Source organism: Temnothorax longispinosus, chromosome 5 (assembly GCF_030848805.1).
Source record: "Temnothorax longispinosus isolate EJ_2023e chromosome 5, Tlon_JGU_v1, whole genome shotgun sequence".
In the NCBI taxonomy this organism is placed as follows: Eukaryota; Metazoa; Arthropoda; class Insecta; order Hymenoptera; family Formicidae; genus Temnothorax; species Temnothorax longispinosus.
In genome coordinates, this window is record NC_092362.1 from 8,652,461 (window position 1) to 8,672,231 (window position 19,771).

The 19,771-nt window shown below is 33.8% G+C and overlaps 1 protein-coding gene and 1 pseudogene across 1 annotated transcript; both read left to right on the forward strand.

Moving 5' to 3' along the window:
- The first annotated feature begins 1,326 nt into the window (after nucleotides 1-1,326).
- LOC139813258 (uncharacterized) lies at nucleotides 1,327-3,978 on the forward strand (annotated as a pseudogene).
- A 12,464-nt stretch (nucleotides 3,979-16,442) lies between these two features.
- On the forward strand, nucleotides 16,443-18,849 carry LOC139812916 (putative RNA-binding protein EEED8.10). The gene is made up of 7 exons (XM_071778101.1): nucleotides 16,443-16,494; nucleotides 16,636-16,709; nucleotides 16,867-16,997; nucleotides 17,097-17,380; nucleotides 17,483-17,988; nucleotides 18,085-18,378; nucleotides 18,460-18,849. The coding sequence occupies exons 1-7, from the start codon at nucleotides 16,443-16,445 to the stop codon at nucleotides 18,847-18,849; spliced, it is 1,731 nt and encodes a 576-aa protein (XP_071634202.1).
- Nucleotides 18,850-19,771: the final 922 nt, after the last annotated feature.

Here is a 19,771-nt window from a genome sequence, read left to right on the forward strand (position 1 = left end):
AATTCATATAAATAAATATACTAATATAGATATTATAAAAATAAATATATTTTAATATATAATACCATCAGATTGTAACTTAAATTTTACAATTTTTCTGAAAAATTGAATAATTGAATAAGACATAATTTTGAATAGCTTAAATTACCGAAATGAGCAACAATATGAGACCGTTGGTAACATCCTGGTCTTATTAAGTACTGTAATAATCATAATAATAATGATCTGTGTAACACTAGAATAATACTATAATATTGTAGCAATTATAATGATAATAATCTAATCTGTTGAAAGTAGAAATCTGTTGAAAGTAGAAAAATATTTTATCGTTTGCTTACAAGTTCTTTTCAGAATTTTTTAAAAATATATGATACTATTGTATATATTCTCTACTAAATTTATTAGAATTTAGGTTATACTAATTGTATTATGAATTTGCATTTCTCGTTTTTAATATAAATCTAATGATTTATAGGTAATAAAGAAAGACAGAAAATTATTGGAGTTCTCAGATGAAAGGGTGATTACTCATTCAATACAGATCCCACATATAATAAGGGAGAGCTTATAGTTTGTAGAAGACCAACAGAATCTAAAAAAAGGACTGCACGTGATTTTATATGTTGTGGTGGATGCAAAGGATTTTTTACTAAAAATAATATTCGTCATCATTTTAAAGAATGTACACAGAAAGCTATTGGCAGATCTGTCATAATACTTGGAAGAAAAGTTGAAAGTCGAATTCACCAGTGTGCAAATACTATTCTAAGAAATATTGTATTTTCAGTATTAAAAGAGGACGATATTACTAGATTAATTAGATATGACGAACTATTAATTATTTATGGCAACAAATTATGTGTTAAATATAAGCATCAGCATCAGCAAGACATGATCAGAGCCCGCTTAAGATTATTAGGACGATTTTTACAAGCTCTCAGAACGATTAATAAGAAAGTGACCGATTTCTTTAGTATCTATCATCCATCAACATACGATGATTGTATTGTAACTGTAAATCAGGTTGCAGGCCTTAATATAAGCACAAATGTCTATGCAGCTCCTTCTGTTGCATCAGGACTTGGTACACTTATAAAGCAAATAGGAAATCTAGCTATTGCTGAATGTATAAAACAAAACACATTTGAAAAAAAACAAGATATAGAAAACTATTTAAAGTTACTACAAAAAGACTTACATGTTTTAATTAATAAAACTGTTGAAGAATCTATATTACAAGCTAAGCGTCATCAATTACAAGATTTACCTTCATTAGAGGACATAAAATTGTCACACAATTTTCTGCAACTTAACAGACGCAAGGCATTTAATCAGCTCAGTGAAATATTTACATATAATACTTGGCGGCAGTTAGCGCAATTTACTTTGATATCTGTTCAAGTATTTAATAGGCGAAGAGCTGGAGAAATTGAACGTATATCTGTCGATGACTATAAGCACCAAGAAGGTATAAACGAACAGACAAATCCAGATTTATATAAATCACTGTCACACGAAGCTCGAAGTGTAAGTATTCCTCTAATTAACATTTATGCATATTGTTAATGCTGTAAAACATTATAAGGCTCCAAAATTCGAGTAATTAGTAATAAAAAGAGATAAAATAAGCACGATCCAATTGTAGATAGTACAACAAGCATTTTAATTTTACATACATATACAGGGTGAGTCATTTTGATCGACACAGGCAAATATCTTGAAAAATATGGAAAATACGAAAAAGTGTTTCAGACAAAAGTTGTATGGTCTAAAAAGGGACACACGATTCCGATATAAATCATGTCGTAGTTGTCGTCTTTTTCAGGAAATTTTAAAAGCAACTAATTTCTTAAAAGAAAGTTGATTTTTTCTTTGAGATAAAAGTTGTAGATCTTGTCGAAACGTTTTCAAAATACCAAATAAAGCTCTCTTTCGTTAAAAATTTCTTGAGATATTTATAATTTTCTATAATATTTTTAATATAAAATATAAAATATCTTGTAAAGTATTCACTTTTCTATGACTTTACCTGCATACATCTATATACTATACATCTCCCTTTAGATTATACAATTTTTGTCTGAAATATTTTCCCGTATCTTTTATATTTTTCGACATATTTGCCTGTATCGATTAAAATGATTTATCTTGTATATTATGGGTTTTTCAATACATAAAAATGATTTTGATTCTTATAAAATATTTACTAGATGACTAGATTACACATATATTTATTTATATATGCTGTTATTTTATACTTCTATTTTGAATTGCTATCTAATAATGATTTTTTTCGTGAATAAATATTTGTGCAATTAATTAAATGTATAATCTTATATATTTCAGGTAGCTAATAAATATGTAAGATTTGTTATTAGAGGAAAATTGAGAAGATCTGTACCTGTTCTTTTGGATGATGAAATGAAATGTTGTATAGACTTAATTTTACGTTATCGTAAGGAAGTAAATATACCTTAAGGAAATCCCTATGTCTTTGCCTTACCGGGTTATGACAAGAAACGTTTTAAATATTTGAGAGCATGTGATTTATTACGTACATATTCTCTAGATTGTGGGGCAAAAATGCCTCTTAGATTACGAGGTACAAAACTTCGTAAACATATTGCAACAAAATGTATTACATTAAATCTGTCAGATCCTGATATAACACAATTGGCCAATTATTTGGGTCATGAAAGAAGTATCCATATGCAACATTATCGTCAGTCTATTCCACAATTGGAAATAGTAAAAATATCGCGATTACTTAAAATAGCACAAGGAGAAACTGACGATACTGGAGAAGATGTACAAGATAACGAACATGAGACTGATCTTGTAATAAATAAGACGTGCGAAGCAGACAATCGCATCGATAATGATAATTCTGACGTAGATAGTAATAGTTCTAGCGCAGATACAATCTGTAATGCAACAAATAAAAAAAAAACGCAGTAGTAAGTGTATAAAAAAAATAATTAATTCCTATATTCTTATTATGTATGTGATTTCTCGTAATATTATGTACATCAATATTCTACAGCATCATCATATGGTCCCACGAAACGTATTAGGTGGACGCAGAAAGAATGTGACGTAATCACTAACGCATTTAAACCTATAATGAAAGAGGGACATATACCCACAGGGAAACAAATGGTAGAAATTAAAATGAAAAACGAATGTTTGAGCCGCCGTTCTATTCCACAGATTAGAAGTTGGATTCATAACCAAATTTCTAAAAAATATAAACCTGTTAAGAGTGAGTAACATACTTTTTTAAATTTTCTTAAACAGATTGCTACAATTCTGTTGTTTTATCTTACAAAAGAACATTTTAGACAATAATTGTGTGCGTTTTAGACAATAATATACTGTAATATTTGTGTATGCTTGCGTGGCGTTGTTAAGGTCAAGTTAGATTATCTTAAGTTTTTTTAAATGATGACTATTTTTATTGCAGTAATTCCAATTTTAAAAATTTAAAACAATCTTAATCTAACTTTATTCTTTAAACTTTTGTCAAAGGTTCTTTTTTGTAAAATGAAACTCAACAGAATTGTAAGTTGTGATTGATTAAAGTAATGCATCTTGCTTTTTAAAAAAAATATTATAGATATATATGTCTTTAAACATGTATACTGTATATGTTTATCAACTTTTATTTGAAAAGATTTTGAGAGATAACTACAATTTAGCATATTTCTTTATTTTATATTAGATTAAATAATTAATATTATATAATTGTGTTGTGCTACAGCTATTAAAAACATAGATATAAAATAATAAATGTTTCAGATCCTGATAAGACACAGTGATAAAACACACGAATACACCGTGTGAATAAAATGTGAACAGAGCGTTTATTTTATTTGTGTTAATTTCACATTCCTTTTGATATGTTTCCTTAAATATAGATATATACGTTTGCGTATTTGTACTTTCATTGATTTTTATATCTGTGGATTTTATTTGTGTCAATTTTATTTTCATGAAACTGATTTGAATGTTTTTGTTTAGTAACGAGTAAAGAATAAAATGATTACAGTTATGATTCTTATATATACAAGTTTTCTGCTTTTTTCTATTTTTCCTTTTTTAAAATTAATCCTGTTATCAAACTGAAATTACAGCAAATTAATTGCAGCAAATTTGTTAAATGGAATTCCTGACGTGTTTTGTATATATTTTTATTAAGTCCAAAAATAAGCTCAAAGTTTATTTATCATCCATAATTTTGTGTTATCTAAAATTTTTGTTATTTAAAATTTTAAATCATATATTGTATTTAAACATTCCACACCAATTTGCATGATTTCTTTAAAATATCGACTTAACCTTTTGTAACTCATGTTGATGCGTTGGTATATAACAACTATTTTAAATTGATTTGCAACAGATAAATTTATGATTTAGAATTTTGATTGACACTTTGCCGGTTTTTGTAACAGTATTGTTACCAGGAGCTACAAAGGGTTAATTTAAAATATTTTTATATTAAATAATATATCCAATTTTAAATATTTTCCATTAAAACCCTCTATTTAAGCGATGTATACAATTTATTAATATTAACGATTCTTTTCGTCTTATACGATTTTTCTTCAGTTAAGCACAATACATGATAAAAATTGATACATTTTTTATGTTCAAGAAATTTGGAGACATTAGGCCTGTTTTTTTTTCGCTGGACTTCTGAACTAGTGCAATAATTTAGAATGAAACAAATATATTTTTCTTCATTCTAACTTATTGCACTAGTTCGGAAGTGCAGCGAAAACGAATAGACCTATTATCGACGAATTTTAAGACCCACCAAAAAAGAGCTTAGAGTTTTTTTTTTAATCTTAATCCATAAACCTGCCAGATTTTCCAGACTTTCATGATTATCACGACGCGATATACGAATCGATAATGAGAACTTCACAATTACATTCATGAAATAAATATACCGTATTGTATTAATTATCATACTTACATCTACTTTAGTGTATGTAAATGTTTTATTGCATTCATGCAGCGACAAGTTTACTACAGATAAAGATACACTCAAATTTTTATGTTACATTTCACATTACATACTGTTATGAGCACATCTTTATTATATACTCGTATTTTTATATCGTCAGTCTATATGATAAATGTGAGTATTGTATGAAACACTCATAAGGCAACATTTATTAACTGACTAGTAAAGTTGCTACCAAAACACCTGTTTATCTGGAATGAACATTGAACCTTGCGCCATATGTTGGCTGACTACTGCTGAACAATTCAAAGGGACAAGGTATCACTACGAACGGGACGGACTGAGTTAGGCGCGCCAGACGTGTTTATTCTCCTTCTAACAAACAATCCAGGTATAGCACATGTTAGTTTCATACACGTTTCCTAAACATATCTTATGTTTTATAACCATCAAGTATCAATATAAGGAACGTTTCAATACAGAACTATACAGAACGTTTTAGAAACCACAGAACCATTAGAAACCATTTTAATCATTTAAAAAACATATTTTTTAAGTTTGTACATATAGATAATTATAATTTTATATACCATAAAAAAATTTATTTTTTATATTCACACTTTTATACATATACAGGGTGTCATTTTAATCGACGCAGACAAAAATCTCGAAAAATATGGAATATACGGAAAAATGTTTCAGACAAAAGTTGTATGGTCTAAAGGGGGACACATTATTCCGATGTGAGTCACGTAGATTTCGTTATTTTCAAGAAATTTTAAAGGCGACTAATTTCTTAAATGGAAATTGATTTTTTCCTTAAGATGAAAGTTGTAGATCTCGTCGAGATGTTTTCAAAGCACTATAATAAAGCTCTCTCTCGTTAAGAATTTTCTGGGATATTTAAAATTTTGTTATAATATTTTTAATGTAAAATATAGAATGTCTCGCGTGAAGTATTCATTTTTTTGTGACTTTATTTTCATACTTTTATGCAGTGCAGAAATTCTGTTTATAATGACGTTGCCATGCACGCCAGCATTCCCGGACTCGGCGATCAAGATCAACAATCTAGGTTAGTCTACAGTTGACAAGAGTCTTGCCGCACAAGATCACTATGTACTTTGACGCCAGGAAGTCTTTTCTATTGTTTATCATAAACATCTTGGCAAACCCCAAATATTAGAGATGATTTAAAAAATATTGTTTAGTTTATTTTCTGCGCTATTGGAACATCTCGATTTTATTACTAACAATTATGTATTTCCGTTTAACTCATCTTTGTTTATACTCTGATCTATTACAATTACTCGATATTGACAATTAAACTCTTTCGATTATTAAAGTGGTAAAGCCCACGAAACCTAAAGAATCGGGCACCGAGTTTCTCATTTCTTCAATTACACACAAAAAAAATAAATGTCAAGTGCGAAGACTGCCACATGGTGGGTTCTATTCCTTGCGATGTATCTAAAGACCTGGAAGCAGTCCCACCTCGAGATTGGCTCTTGATTTCATTCTACAGGCCTGGTGAGGGAGTGAAGTTTGAAAAATCCAAAACATTTATATATATTTTTTTTTTTTATTATTGATTTTTTTACTATTTTTTGGGACCTCATACTTGCTGCAAACGACGCAGAAGCAATTCGCGTTATCTATACAATCGTGCAAATTTTTACCGGTCAGGTTGGGAAAGCGGGACCGCGGGCGTCGTCATCATGTAACCGTAAAAATTTGCACGATTGTATAGATAACGCGAATTGCTTCTGCGTCGTTTGCAGCAAGTATGAGGTCCCAAAAAAATCGTAAAAAAATCAATGGTAAAATAAAAAAAATATATAAAAAATGTTTTGGATTTTTTAAACTTCACCCTCTCACCAAACCTGTAGAATGGAATCAAGAGCCAATCTCGAAGTGGGACGCTTTCAGGTCTTTAGATACATTGCAAGGAATAGAACCTACCATGTGGCAGTCTTCGCACTCGACATTTATTTTTTTTTGTGTGCCGGTGTTATCATTAAATGCTTATATCTCAGCAACTATATAAGATAGAAGGATGTTTCAGAAAGTATCTATTAATTAGTGCTCTGTTCTATTAAGATTAATTGAGATTTTGTTACTGGCAATTAAATATTTCCTATTATAAGGACAGAAAATCTAAGAAATCGCACGCCGAGCAATTTTTCTTCTTTATTAAACCCTTACATTTACTCTTGGCAACCGTAAATGTTAAGAGAATGTTTTAAAAATCATTTCGTAGGTTGAACTCTGCCCTATTGGAACAACTCGATTGTATTATTGTCTATTATACATTTCTGATTACTGAGACGGAAAAGTGCGCGAAAATTAGAAGCCGAGCGGTCTCCCATATTTATTAATTAAATGCTTATATCTTGGCAGCCACACAAGACAGAAAATTGTTTCAAAAAACATTTTAATTTATACTCTGCCCTATTAGAATTGATTGATTTTAATTGGCCCCACTGTGCGAACGATTTTTTATTTTAATTGAACTCTTATATCTAGGCAACCGTAAATGATAGAAGGGATGTTTCAAAAAACATTTTGTAGATCGTACTCTACTCTGTTGAAATTATTCGATTTTATTATGGGCAATTATTCAGTTCCGATTATTAACATGGAAAGGTGCGCAAAATCCTGAAGAATTGGGTGCTAAGCGGCTTCTTATTATCATTAAATACTTATATCTTGACAACCACTCAAGATAGAAGGTTGATTAAAAAAAAACATGTTATTTTGTTCTTTGCCTATTGGATTTTTAATACTGTCAATTAAACAATTTCAATTAGGGTAAAGTGCATATTTTGGATCAAATTTTAATCAGCAAATTTTAAATGCCTTTTTAGCTGACTGTACCTATTACATGTGAATTTTTTCACTAATTTCTATAACTATAAGAGATAGCTATAGACGATAGCGAAAAAAAATAACATGAGATAGGTACAGTCGGCTAGAGAGGCATTTCAAATTTACTGATCCGAAATAGAATCTAAAATATGCACTTTATTCTATTAAGACGGGGAGGTCTAACAAACCGGGGCGCCGAGCCAATTCTTATTTTAACTACTAAAAACTTTTACATCTCGGAACCCGTAATTGATAGAAGGATGTTTCAAAGAGCACATCTTATTTTGCACTCTGCCTTTTTAAAAACACTCAATTTTATTATTGGCAGAAAATTACGCGAAAATCTATAGAATCGGCGCTAAGCGGTCTCATTTTCATTAAACCTTTTTATCTCAGGAACTACAAAAGAAACAAAGATGTTTCACAAAGCACTTTTTAGTTCGTGTTCGGCTCTATTGGAAATACTCTTTGTTGTGAGCAATTATACATTTTCTAATAATAAACCGAGGAAACGAGCGAAAACCTAATGAATTGTACAAACGATATTTCTTTTTTATTAAATGTTTTTATCTCGGCAACCGCAAAAATTATAATTGTTTTTCAAAAACACTGTTTTCTTAATGCTGTGTATTATTTTAATCAAATTTATTAATTGTAGTACTTTAGTACATCTCTGTTGCATCTTGTTCGTTATTTTGAGATACTAATCGATTAAGTGGACAGTGTCGTAGGAAATATACTCATGTTGTATGCCTTGTTTTTTAATGCAGTATAACACATGTGTGATGATACTCAAGAAATTATAATTAATTACTTAATAAGGACTAATTAATTTCCAATGTACAATCTCGTACAATAGTTAGGAAAATATAATCGATGGAAGGGTACTTTTGAGGTCTGACTGTCTAAAGAATGAGATATAAGTTATACATAGCTGTTATAACTGTATAGATATATAAAAAAACCGTTCTGGAGTGTATCTATATGAAGTAAATATGTATGTATACATTTATTATTAAATTAAAAGATATCTATATATTATAGATAACACTGTTTGTTTCAAAGGCAGATTTAAGTACTCTCTTCAAAAAATTTACGAATAGGCAGTATTCAGGTAATGTACTGATAAGTACCGCTTCGTTGGCAGGATTTTCAGTACCGACCTGGTAACTGCCAAAAGTTCTGAATCCTGCCGTGTGATATGACGGAACGACCTGAAATCTGCCCTTTCATATACATATATATATATATATATATATATATATATATATATATTACAACATACATGTGTGAAGACAGCAGCAGCAGTAATGTTAATTTAGTTGCTATGGAAAGTTTGTTATCGTAAAAGAATATTGATGCGTTACTTGTGTAACCTGTTTTATCAGATCAATTATTAGGTCTTCTTACAAGAAACATAAACAGATTAAGATTCATATACGTGAGTTAAATAAATAAACTTTGAAATAAATGTTTAAACTATAACATGTATATGCAATGTATATATATATATATGTATGTATGTATATATATATGTATGTATATATATAAATACTGTAAAATTATCAAAAGTGTCGTAGCCAAGTTCCGTTTAGTTCCTGTCAGTATTATATATAGTTTTCATAGAACAAGTACATACGACAACGTGTTTTTTATACAACTTTCTTAGTGCTTTATATAAGATATTTTTCAAGCGTTACATTAATTTTAACTCAATCAGCTTGTCGTTTTATTAATATCGGTTATGACGAAAGTCATTGGTAGGTACGTCGCTGATTCGTTTTACCGGCAAAGGTATTTCGTACAAATTCATTACAACATAAAACTATGCAGTTTTACGAGGAATATACTACCGCTACTTAGATAGGGGTAAAATACTGTTTACATCTTCCTAATCTATTAGCAGTAGGTTAGAGGAAGCTGTAAACGGTATAAACAAATATTTTGCTGTATAAATATCGAAGAAATATTGAAAACTTAAGAATAAACTTAAACATTTATTTCATACCCTATGAATATTATAGGCTACGCGTACTTAATATTTTGCAAAATTGTATTCCGGATAATTTAGACTTACTCGTAGCACACACGGTACTATTGAAATACTAAGTAATAAAAATATTCTTTTACATGTTTTTAGGATAAGAATGCCTCGAATATGTACGAGAAAGACATGAAAGACATAGAGGTTTGAGCCTCTTGGGGTCAGGAATCTTTTTAACAGAAGCTGTAAACGGTATATCTTATCGAATCCTAAAAAGATGGATCAACAAAAATAATTTCAATAAAGGAGCCCTAGGGGTCGACCATCAGTTTATTTAACAACTGCTCGTCAAAAGCTTTATGCTGCAAAAAAAAGTAGTTGACACAAGGTAGTAGATAAGATTTATACATTTTTAATAAAATATTAAGTTTATAAAGTTTTAAAGTTTAAAAGGGATTCGAGATGACTAACCGTTCGATAAACTAACGATGGATTTCTAATATCTATTTGTGGTAGGTATATTACTTTCGATGCTTGGATATCTAAGATGATTTTTCACATAAAGTACATCTGTTCGACGAAACGAAGGAAAAACTCCGTATATCTGTTCCTTTTTTTAAACGTATACAATTTCTTTTGGAATTTCTTCTAAAAGAAGGATGAGGAAACAACGCATCTCCTCTTAAATAAGTTATTAAAATTTATTTTTATTTTAATTTTAAATGTGCAATTAAATATAATATTATTTAATTTTTAAATTTAATTTCAAAATTTTATTTTTTATTTTAAAAATTATTCATACGGATTATTTTTTTCAACTATTCGTACCGTTTTTTAAATAAAAAATAACTTTTGAAATTAAATTACTACTATCTATAATTACTATATGTGGCATATTATTCACGCACAGGTAGGTAATACGCCACTTTGCTCAACTTTTGTATTTCTTTCTTTGGATAAACTTCCGAAAACGGCCCCCCTCCGATTTCGATGAAACTTTGTGAAAAGCTTCGTTTTGGGTCAAAATGAAAGCCCTTAAAAGGAATTTTGGCGACTCCTATGATAAAGCCATTTTTTTAGATAAAATGATAAAAAATATAGGAAAATCTTCGTAATTCTACAGGATGTTATAAATTGAATATATACTGTTTGTATTTAATGACTTTATGTTTTTATCCTCCCCCGAAAGCACGGGGGGGGGGGTGTGCGTGAACCTCGGTTCGCGTGGAAAGTGTATGCGTGAACTATTTCGGGACTACCGCACCTCCCCCGAAAGCACGGGGGGGGGGGTGTGCGTGAACCTCGGTTCGCGTGGAAAGTGTATGCGTGAACTATTTCGGGACTACCGCACCTCCCCCGAAAGCACGGGGGGGGTGTGCGTGAACCTCGGTTCGCGTGGAAAGTGTATGCGTGAACTATTTCGGGACTACCGCACCTCCCCCGAAAGCACGGGAGGGGGGGTGGGTGAACCTCGGTTCGCGTGGAAAGTGTATGCGTGAACTATTTCGGGACTACCGCACCTCCCCCGAAAGCACGGGGGGGGTGTGCGTGAACCTCGGTTCGCGTGGAAAGTGTATGCGTGAACTATTTCGGTACTACCGCACCTCCCCCGAAAGCACGGGGGGGGTGTGCGTGAACCTCGGTTCGCGTGGAAAGTGTATGCGTGAACTATTTCGGGACTACCGCACCTCCCCCGAAAGCACGGGGGGGTGTGCGTGAACCTCGGTTCGCGTGGAAAGTGTAATATATTACAAAGCATATTATTTATGTATTCTGCTGTAAGTATATAATAAAAACATTAAATCATTAAATACAAACAGTATATATTCAATTTATAACATCCTGTAGAATTACGAAGATTTTCCTATATTTTTTATCATTTTATCTAAAAAAATGGCTTTATCATAGGAGTCGCCAAAATTCCTTTTAAGGGCTTTCATTTTAACCCAAAACGAAGCTTTTCACAAAGTTTCATCGAAATCGGAGGAGGGCCGTTTTCGGAAGTCTACCCCTTTCTTTTTAATAGAAAACAATCGAAATATTTTATTAAAACCATATATAAATAACAGGTAAAAAAAGGAAAAGGAAAACCAGTATGCAAAGATACTTGAAAAAGAAAGAAAAATAGGAAAAAATCAAATATTTCGTAAATGTGGCATATTTACCCGAGTTACCCTACATATATAATCACATACGGAACGTCTCGATCGATCGTTCTCAAAAACTTTTTCATTCGTGATTCTATAAAGAAATGCTTCGAACAAAAGTTGGTTGATTTGAAAGGGGACAACATATGATATTCCAATGTGAGACGCGTCATACGTGTTATCATTTTCGAGAAATTTTCAAGGAGACGAATTTCTTAAACGGAACTTGATTTTTTCTTCAAAACAACAGTTGTACGTCTCGTCGTCGAGACGTATCAAAAACACTATGATAAAGCTCTCTTTCGTTAAGAATTTCCCGAGATATTAAAAATTTTATTACAGATAATATTTTTAATATAAAATATGAAAAATATCTCGTAAAGTATTCATTTTTGTATAACGTAGAATAACGAAAGGAATTTATTATCGTAAAACAAAACAAAGTTATTTCAAAAAAATTAATCGCATTTCGTAGACACATAACATTTAGCACAATTTGCAAATGTTAAAATTATTATTATTCCTTTCATTATTCCATGTACAAAAATATGAAGGCAAAGTTATGGAAAAATGAATTATACTTGGTAAAATATTTCATTATTAAAAGTAGTGTAACAAAATTTTAAATATCTCAAAAAATTATTAATAAAACAGGGCTTTATTATAGTGTTTTGAAAACGTCTCAACGAGACGTATAACTTTTACCCCAAAGAAAAAATCAAGTTTGATTAAAAAAATTTATCTTTTTTACATTTTCTTGAAAACGACGACACGTATAACATGACTCACATTGGAATCATACGTCCTCCTTTAAACCGAACAACTTTTGTCCGAAGCATTTCTTTCTAGAATCACAAATAAAAGTTTTTGGGAGTGATTTATTACAATGGGACACCCTGTGTGTATATATATATTTGGTATATGTAATTTTGGATCGGTAAACACAATATAAATATGACAATAAATAGCCTTATATTACTTATTTACTATAAAATTGACATTTATAATTATTTCTTTATTTTTTCCAACAGTTTAAACTTTTTACAAATCTGAAAAAATACTATTTCATCGAAAACCTGCCTTCCATCAAAAATATAAAAGTGCTTGGTTAATTTATATCTTTATCTTTCAGAAATACAGTCAAATAAGCCGCTTAAACTACTTGTTTTATTTATACATCCATAAACAGGATGTTCCATTATGAGCCTTAGGCAACCAAATATGTTTCAAGTTAATACGTCAATTATTTTGATATCAGTACAATCAGTGGTTGTTAATGTTTCTTTGGTAATGTATTTTTTTTTAGGGTGTTTAATATGGAATTTTATTTTAAGTATCATTTAATTTTTACGGTTTGCGAAGGACCGTCCAAAAATGTGTTTACGTTACGTTGTTACGTTTAAGAGAAAAAAAAGAGAAACAAATCAGCAGTCAAACAATCGTATCGTGATTTTTTTTAATAACGTTACAGAATCGAGCGACAACTTTTCGCGAGGATGAAGATGACCTAAACGATTGTGACAAATACGATGAAGAAGAAGAAGAAGAAAAAGATTTTTAGTCTTTTTTATTTATTTTTTACGACGATGATTCAATGCTATTTTTCATTTCTTTTTCCGTTTCGATTATACAATAAATGACCGTAAAAAAAGATTTCGACTTGAGTTTACGATGTACTTTTAATTATTTATTCGAGTAATGAAAAGACAATAACAACTAAATGAGTCCTCAGGATCGTCAACGGTACATTTAAAGAAGGGAAAAATTCACAAGTCACAAACTGGAATTTGAAATATTTTATGATAAAATGTTATAAATTCATCGGGACTCGTTTTAATTTTTATCGTCTTTTCATTACTCAACCAAGTAATTAAAAGTACATCGTAAACTGAAGTCGAAATCTTTTTTTACGGTCATTTATTATATAATCGAAACGGAAAAATAAATGAAAAATAGCATTTAATCATCGTCGTAAAAAATTAAAAAAAAAACTAGGAATCTTTTTCTTCTTCTTCTTCTTCATCGTATTTGTCACAATCATTTAGGTCATCTTCATCCTCAGAAAGGTCGTTGTTTGATTCTGTAACATTATTTTACAATCACGATACGATTGTTCGACTACTTTATTTTCTCTTTTTTCATCTCTTTTGGGCGGCCATACCGCTTACGAGCGACCCACATTTTGTCAGTCAATTATTTCAATAGTCATATAGATGACATCTAAGAAGTATGGCGCAAAATGACTGACATACCGAAATGACTTGAAAAACAAATTTATTTCGCACAAGTGGGGGTGGCTGTACCACCCAAAGCAACCTACTTTTTTGGGTCAGTCCACGAAGCTTTTATCATTGAACAACATAGTAAATCACCGCAAAAAGTTTCACAAGTATCGAAATTATCACGAAAAAATTGAGCTAGCACCTTTTTTGTCTAAATTATTCTATCGATTTCAAGATTTTACCATTTAACCACTGTTTGTACAAAGTATCGCGCGACTATCGACTTTGAAAGACTTTACGACGTACGAAATGGCGAACGACAAATATCATGCAAAGTATAAAATTACTTGCCGTTTACGTGGTTGTGTAGCTTCTCTTCCTTAATTTTTTTCAAAATCTCCTTGACGTCTTTCTCTCTCTCTCTCTCTCTCTCTCTCTCTGGATCTCTCTGAATCTCCTTCACGTTGTTTTATCTGTATGGTACCGCGCGGCAGGGCGAAGGCACTCGATCCCCGTTCGCGTTGAACGCGGTGGACCGCGCACTCGCTCTCGGCACGATCTTACGTACTGCACACACGAAAAAACACCGTTAATATAATTAACATCCACAGATTTCGAATTACTTACCCTTATCACAGCTCGCGTAGAACCGTATACGTGAAACTCGATGGAGAGAAACGCAGATACGCATAAGTGAATCTCGAATAATCTCGATCGCTGTGACGTAGTATACACTCTGTGTACCGGTCGCGACGGAGAGATCACTGCGTAATCCACGTACCGTTCAAACGTATAGACATGGTTCGCTAACGAACATGAAGATGGCGCCCTCGCTGCGATGCGTTTCCGAACGCGACACGCGTGCAGCGCCTTAGGAGAGAGAGAGAGAGAGAGAGAGAGAGAGAGAGAGAGAGAAACAGACAGACACGGCGTATGTACGCAGCGTCAATCGCTATTATTATTTAAAAGCACTATTAACAGTGCTTTTAATAGTGCTTTTAAGTGATTAATTACTATAGCCAATGAATCACTTACGGTATTTAATTTCTATAAGGGAAGCTTGTGTGTCAAATCTAGTGGAAATAGGCTTAAGCTCGTGAAATTTAAACACGCTTTCGCGCGCAGTCTCGTCAAATTTAATCGAATTAGATAAAGTTAGAAAAGTGGTCTGTCGAAAGAAATATCAACGTAGACACGAATAAAACGTTACGTTTCAAAGTCAGACGTTAAATTTTGGACAAAAACGCACGCGTATAATTCGTCTATCGTACACATCGCGCGCGTATATACATTCGTCAAGCGACGAACCGTTTTTATATACCAAACGCACAAGTCTGTCAAAAGAAATTTCAATTTCGACAAAGTACTCGCCAATTTTACTACGAAACAGTCGCACGTTTTACATCGCGCGGACAAAAGTGTGCGCGCACACTTTTATTATTACATCGCGTACCGCGGATCGCGCACGTAGTTGCGCGAGGCAACTTGATTTATTTCAACTCAATTAAACAAGTACGCGTCGAAAGAACGTTCGCGTACGACAACATTTATAAATTTTTCAAGACCAACGTTATTATAACGTTGCGATTAATTTGATCGTATTTTTACTCGTAACAAATCGCATATATATTCGGTGTTTTTCCACGGTAACTTTATTATTATTATTATTTGTATTCATTCGACAAGTTTGCATAAGAATTTATCAGTCTTCCGCCAAGAGACGACTCCATAGACGCGGGAAAACACGCCGCATGCGGCAGAGCGTGCGCGTTGACCAATCACAAATTTTCAATTCGCCGCAGGCGATTCGCGGCAGCCTTACGATTGGTTCACGCACCACTCTGTCGCACGCGGCGTTTCCCCTCGTTTACGGCGAGATATCTAAAGGCCAATCGCGCGCACACAAACGTGCGTAGCTCGTAGCATTAGCGTAACGTAAGACCGCTAAACCAATGAGCATCCGGCATAAAGTCGCCGTATTGATGTCGACGTAACACGCTCGTCGGTCGAGCGCGGTCTTACACGCTTACGCTTATGCAGCCTATGTTTGTTTGTTGCGCGACTGCCTTAAGGAGGGTGGGGGGGGACCCACGAGGATCGAATTTTCTACTTTGCGCGTAACACGTGACCACGTTCGGAATCTCGTGCGACTCGGTGCGCGAAGAAGCATATAGAAGCGAATCGAATCATCCTGCATCCAAGTGAAGAAACAAGGCTTTTGGCGAGATAGAAATATACATAACACCAACACGATGGACGATAATTCGAAATTGGATCGTGCCGAAAGCGTAACGGTATCAGACGGTAAGCTGCCTGTGATTACGTTTTTGCATCGATATATTCATATTCGTTTTGCGCATCTCGAACGAAAACTTGACGGGGCTGAATCACGCGTCTGTCTCTTGTACTACTGTGTCTCATCTCTCTCTCTGTCCTTTCGCTCAGATTGCCTGCTACGTTCGGAAATGATTGACGGCGTACCGATACGAAAATTATTCGTCAGCAATTTGGCTCGGGAGGTTTGTATCTCTCGTCTTTGTTTCTCTCAATTTTTATGCCACAAATCTCATATATATATATATATATATATATATATATAATTCCATTAGATTTGTCCGGCGACTATCCGGCGCGTCCATCTCTCTCTGTTTGTCTGACAAACATTATTTATTCCAGACAAATAAGAACCATTTACGCACGTGCTTTTCGACGTACGGACACGTCCACGCTTGCCGTTTCGTTTACCGAAATCAAGGGTTAAATAACTGTGCGTTCGTCACGTTTACCAAAGCGGCAGATGCAGCGACGTAAGTTTCAATTTTATAGGAGGCTACGGCTATATACGCTACTCGAATTACTGACCGCAACGAGATACGGTTGTTGGTAAGCCCAATTGTTTGTCGCAGAGCGATGCGAGACGGGAGTATAACGTTGCACGACAGACATTTAACGGTGAGGCCCGCATATTCTTGGTATCAACCCGACAGTACGGAGCAGACATTCATGTACGCGATGGGAAATGGGGACTCGATCGAAACTGGCGAAACAAACCTCAGCACGGAACAATACGTTCACAAGTATCATCTGCCGAACGACACCGAAAATGTATCGATCCATATGCTGAATGACCATTGCTTGAAACATATCTTCCAGTTTTTGCCAATCGTAGACAGAGTCCGCATAGAGATAGGCGAGTATAATATACAGATCTTATTCAAACGCATATGGCGCGTCCAACATTTTATACATATCGCGACCTCGTACATTATCCCCCTACTATATTAATTTACAGTTTGCAAGCGCTGGAGACACGTAATCAAACATTCGTGGCACACCACCAAGACGTTGGATCTCTCGCCATCTACGTGGGGTATCGCGTACACCAATACCATCCTTACGGTTGTACTTCGCAAAATATTGCTCAAATGTGGCAAATTCTTAACGCGAATAAATCTAAATGACCCGAATAATTCTCTGACCGAAGACACGTTGACCGTTATCGGGCAACTTTGTCCTAATCTAACGAATATCGACGTTACCGCGCTTACAGTTTCCGCGTCAGAGATACGTGCGTTAGGAAAACGTTGCAGAAACATAACCGAGCTTCATTTGGGATCACTCACGTCCAAATGCGACAGCGAGTTGAAGCGTCTGTTTGCGCTAAATGAAAACTTTCGATATCTCGCGATAACGGGAAATTGTATTTCGGGCAAATGCTTATCGGGCTTGCCAGCGCAAACTACGCGTACAATTATATTGGACCGTTGCTACAGTCTTGGGGACACTCACCTTTCAACGGTAAATATAGATTGTTGTTGTTCACTTTTCACTTTTAACTTTTCGATCGGTGATACACACATCCGTGATATTGTCACGTCGTCGTCTCTGTTACAGGCACTGAAGAATCTCGAAAATTTGAAACATCTAGCGATAAGGAAATGTCACCGTATAGCTGAAGGCACGTTTCAAGTTGTCGGTCAGCATTGCAAAAGTCTCACAACATTGGAGCTCAACGGTGACTTTCGTTTCGCACAAACGACGGATATGTCGCATTTGAATCACCTTGTCGATCTGCAAGTTTTAAAAATCACGCACAATCCTAAGGTATCGGACCATTTCCTCGTCGATTTGGTACAACATTGTCAGCAGCTTACCAAAGTAGACATTACGGGTAAATTACAATTGTGTGTGTGTGTGTATATATATATATATATGTATATTTGCCACTTTTTTTATCCTATTTTAAAATTATTCTTTTACATCCAACAGGTTGCTACTACGACCGATGTCGGATTAACGGCTATCGCCTCGTTGGTAAAACTCGAGAAATTAGTCGTCAATTATACGCGTCTACTTACCGACGATGGCTTGGAAAACGTGCGTGGCTTAAAAGAATTTGAGTGCCGAAGATGTCTATTTAGCGATCGGGCCATGACAACGCTCATCCGATCCTCGCCTGAATTACAATTGTTGGATCTCTTTGGATGTAGGAATATTACCGACTCCACTCTTGAGGTTGCCAAAGACGTTTGTAGCGGTCGAACCAACAACGTGACGTTGAAGATGATTTGTGGAGCAACGAGAATTCTCGCCAACAAAGTTGAAATAGGTCGAGAGAAAGTGCCTACGCTGTTGAACTTGTATTCATTTTCTTTTTGAGATAATTCAATAGGGTAGACGCTATTGGAATAAGATTTTGCGATTCGTCCAACGAGCCGCGTTATGTTTGTTACGCGTGATCGAGAGACGAGTGTTTTATTTGTCACGGTATTGCGATCTTTTCTTTTTTTTTTTTCATTTCATTTATTATAAATTTATATTTTAATTTTTGTTCGCGCACCGATACGCCGGCACGATTGAGAACAAAAGCGATTGAGACACGATTGAGACACGCCGTCGAATTTAGCACAAAATGTACAAATAACACGTTAAGCGACGTTCCATTAGTTTTTTTGACGCGCAGAGATATCAAATATTTCTGAATTTTATATTCGTTTGTTTTCTCTCTCCTCCGCCCCCTTGTTTCTGTCTCTCTTTTTTTTCTTTTATTTATCCCTGGAGGATCATCGTACGCTCGCTACCTTGGCGAGAGCGTCCGTTTCACAGACTATGCTCTTAAGTGTGAAAGGCATAGGAATAATCGCGGACCCGCGCAGTTCCCGCACGGTTTCGCGACACGCGTATATATACAGCGTGCACGATATTTTAAACTTTTTACCGTTTAAGGGCTGGTTGTTCCAGTAGTTAAATCATATGTATGTCTTTGTTTATCTTTTACATTGGACAAAGATAGACATGTGATTTAACTATCAGGTAGCTTACCAATAGGTTGGAACAACCGGCCCTAAGTCACGCGCGAGCCGCATTAGTGTGGTGTATGTAGTATCGGAGAGATATATTTTTGTATCAAAACGAAATAAATTTCGTTTCTGCTGTGATATCTCATTGTACGAACATTGATTAATTAAGATTCGAGTTTAAGATTAATTAAGATTTTAGTTGTAGCCACACGGTAAATTTGTGTATGTTATATCTTTTATCAAATATATTTTTTATATATCTCTTATATATGTATCGTATC

Bases quoted from the DNA above. Each gene is read 5' to 3' on its own strand.
- LOC139812916 (XM_071778101.1), top strand. From the start codon at position 16,443: ATGGACGATAATTCGAAATTGGATCGTGCCGAAAGCGTAACGGTATCA. The intron at 17,989-18,084 runs GTAAATATAGAT...TCTCTGTTACAG, and splicing joins GGGACACTCACCTTTCAACG to GCACTGAAGAATCTCGAAAA. The intron at 18,379-18,459 runs GTGTGTGTGTAT...TACATCCAACAG, and splicing joins CGGGTAAATTACAATTGTGT to GTTGCTACTACGACCGATGT.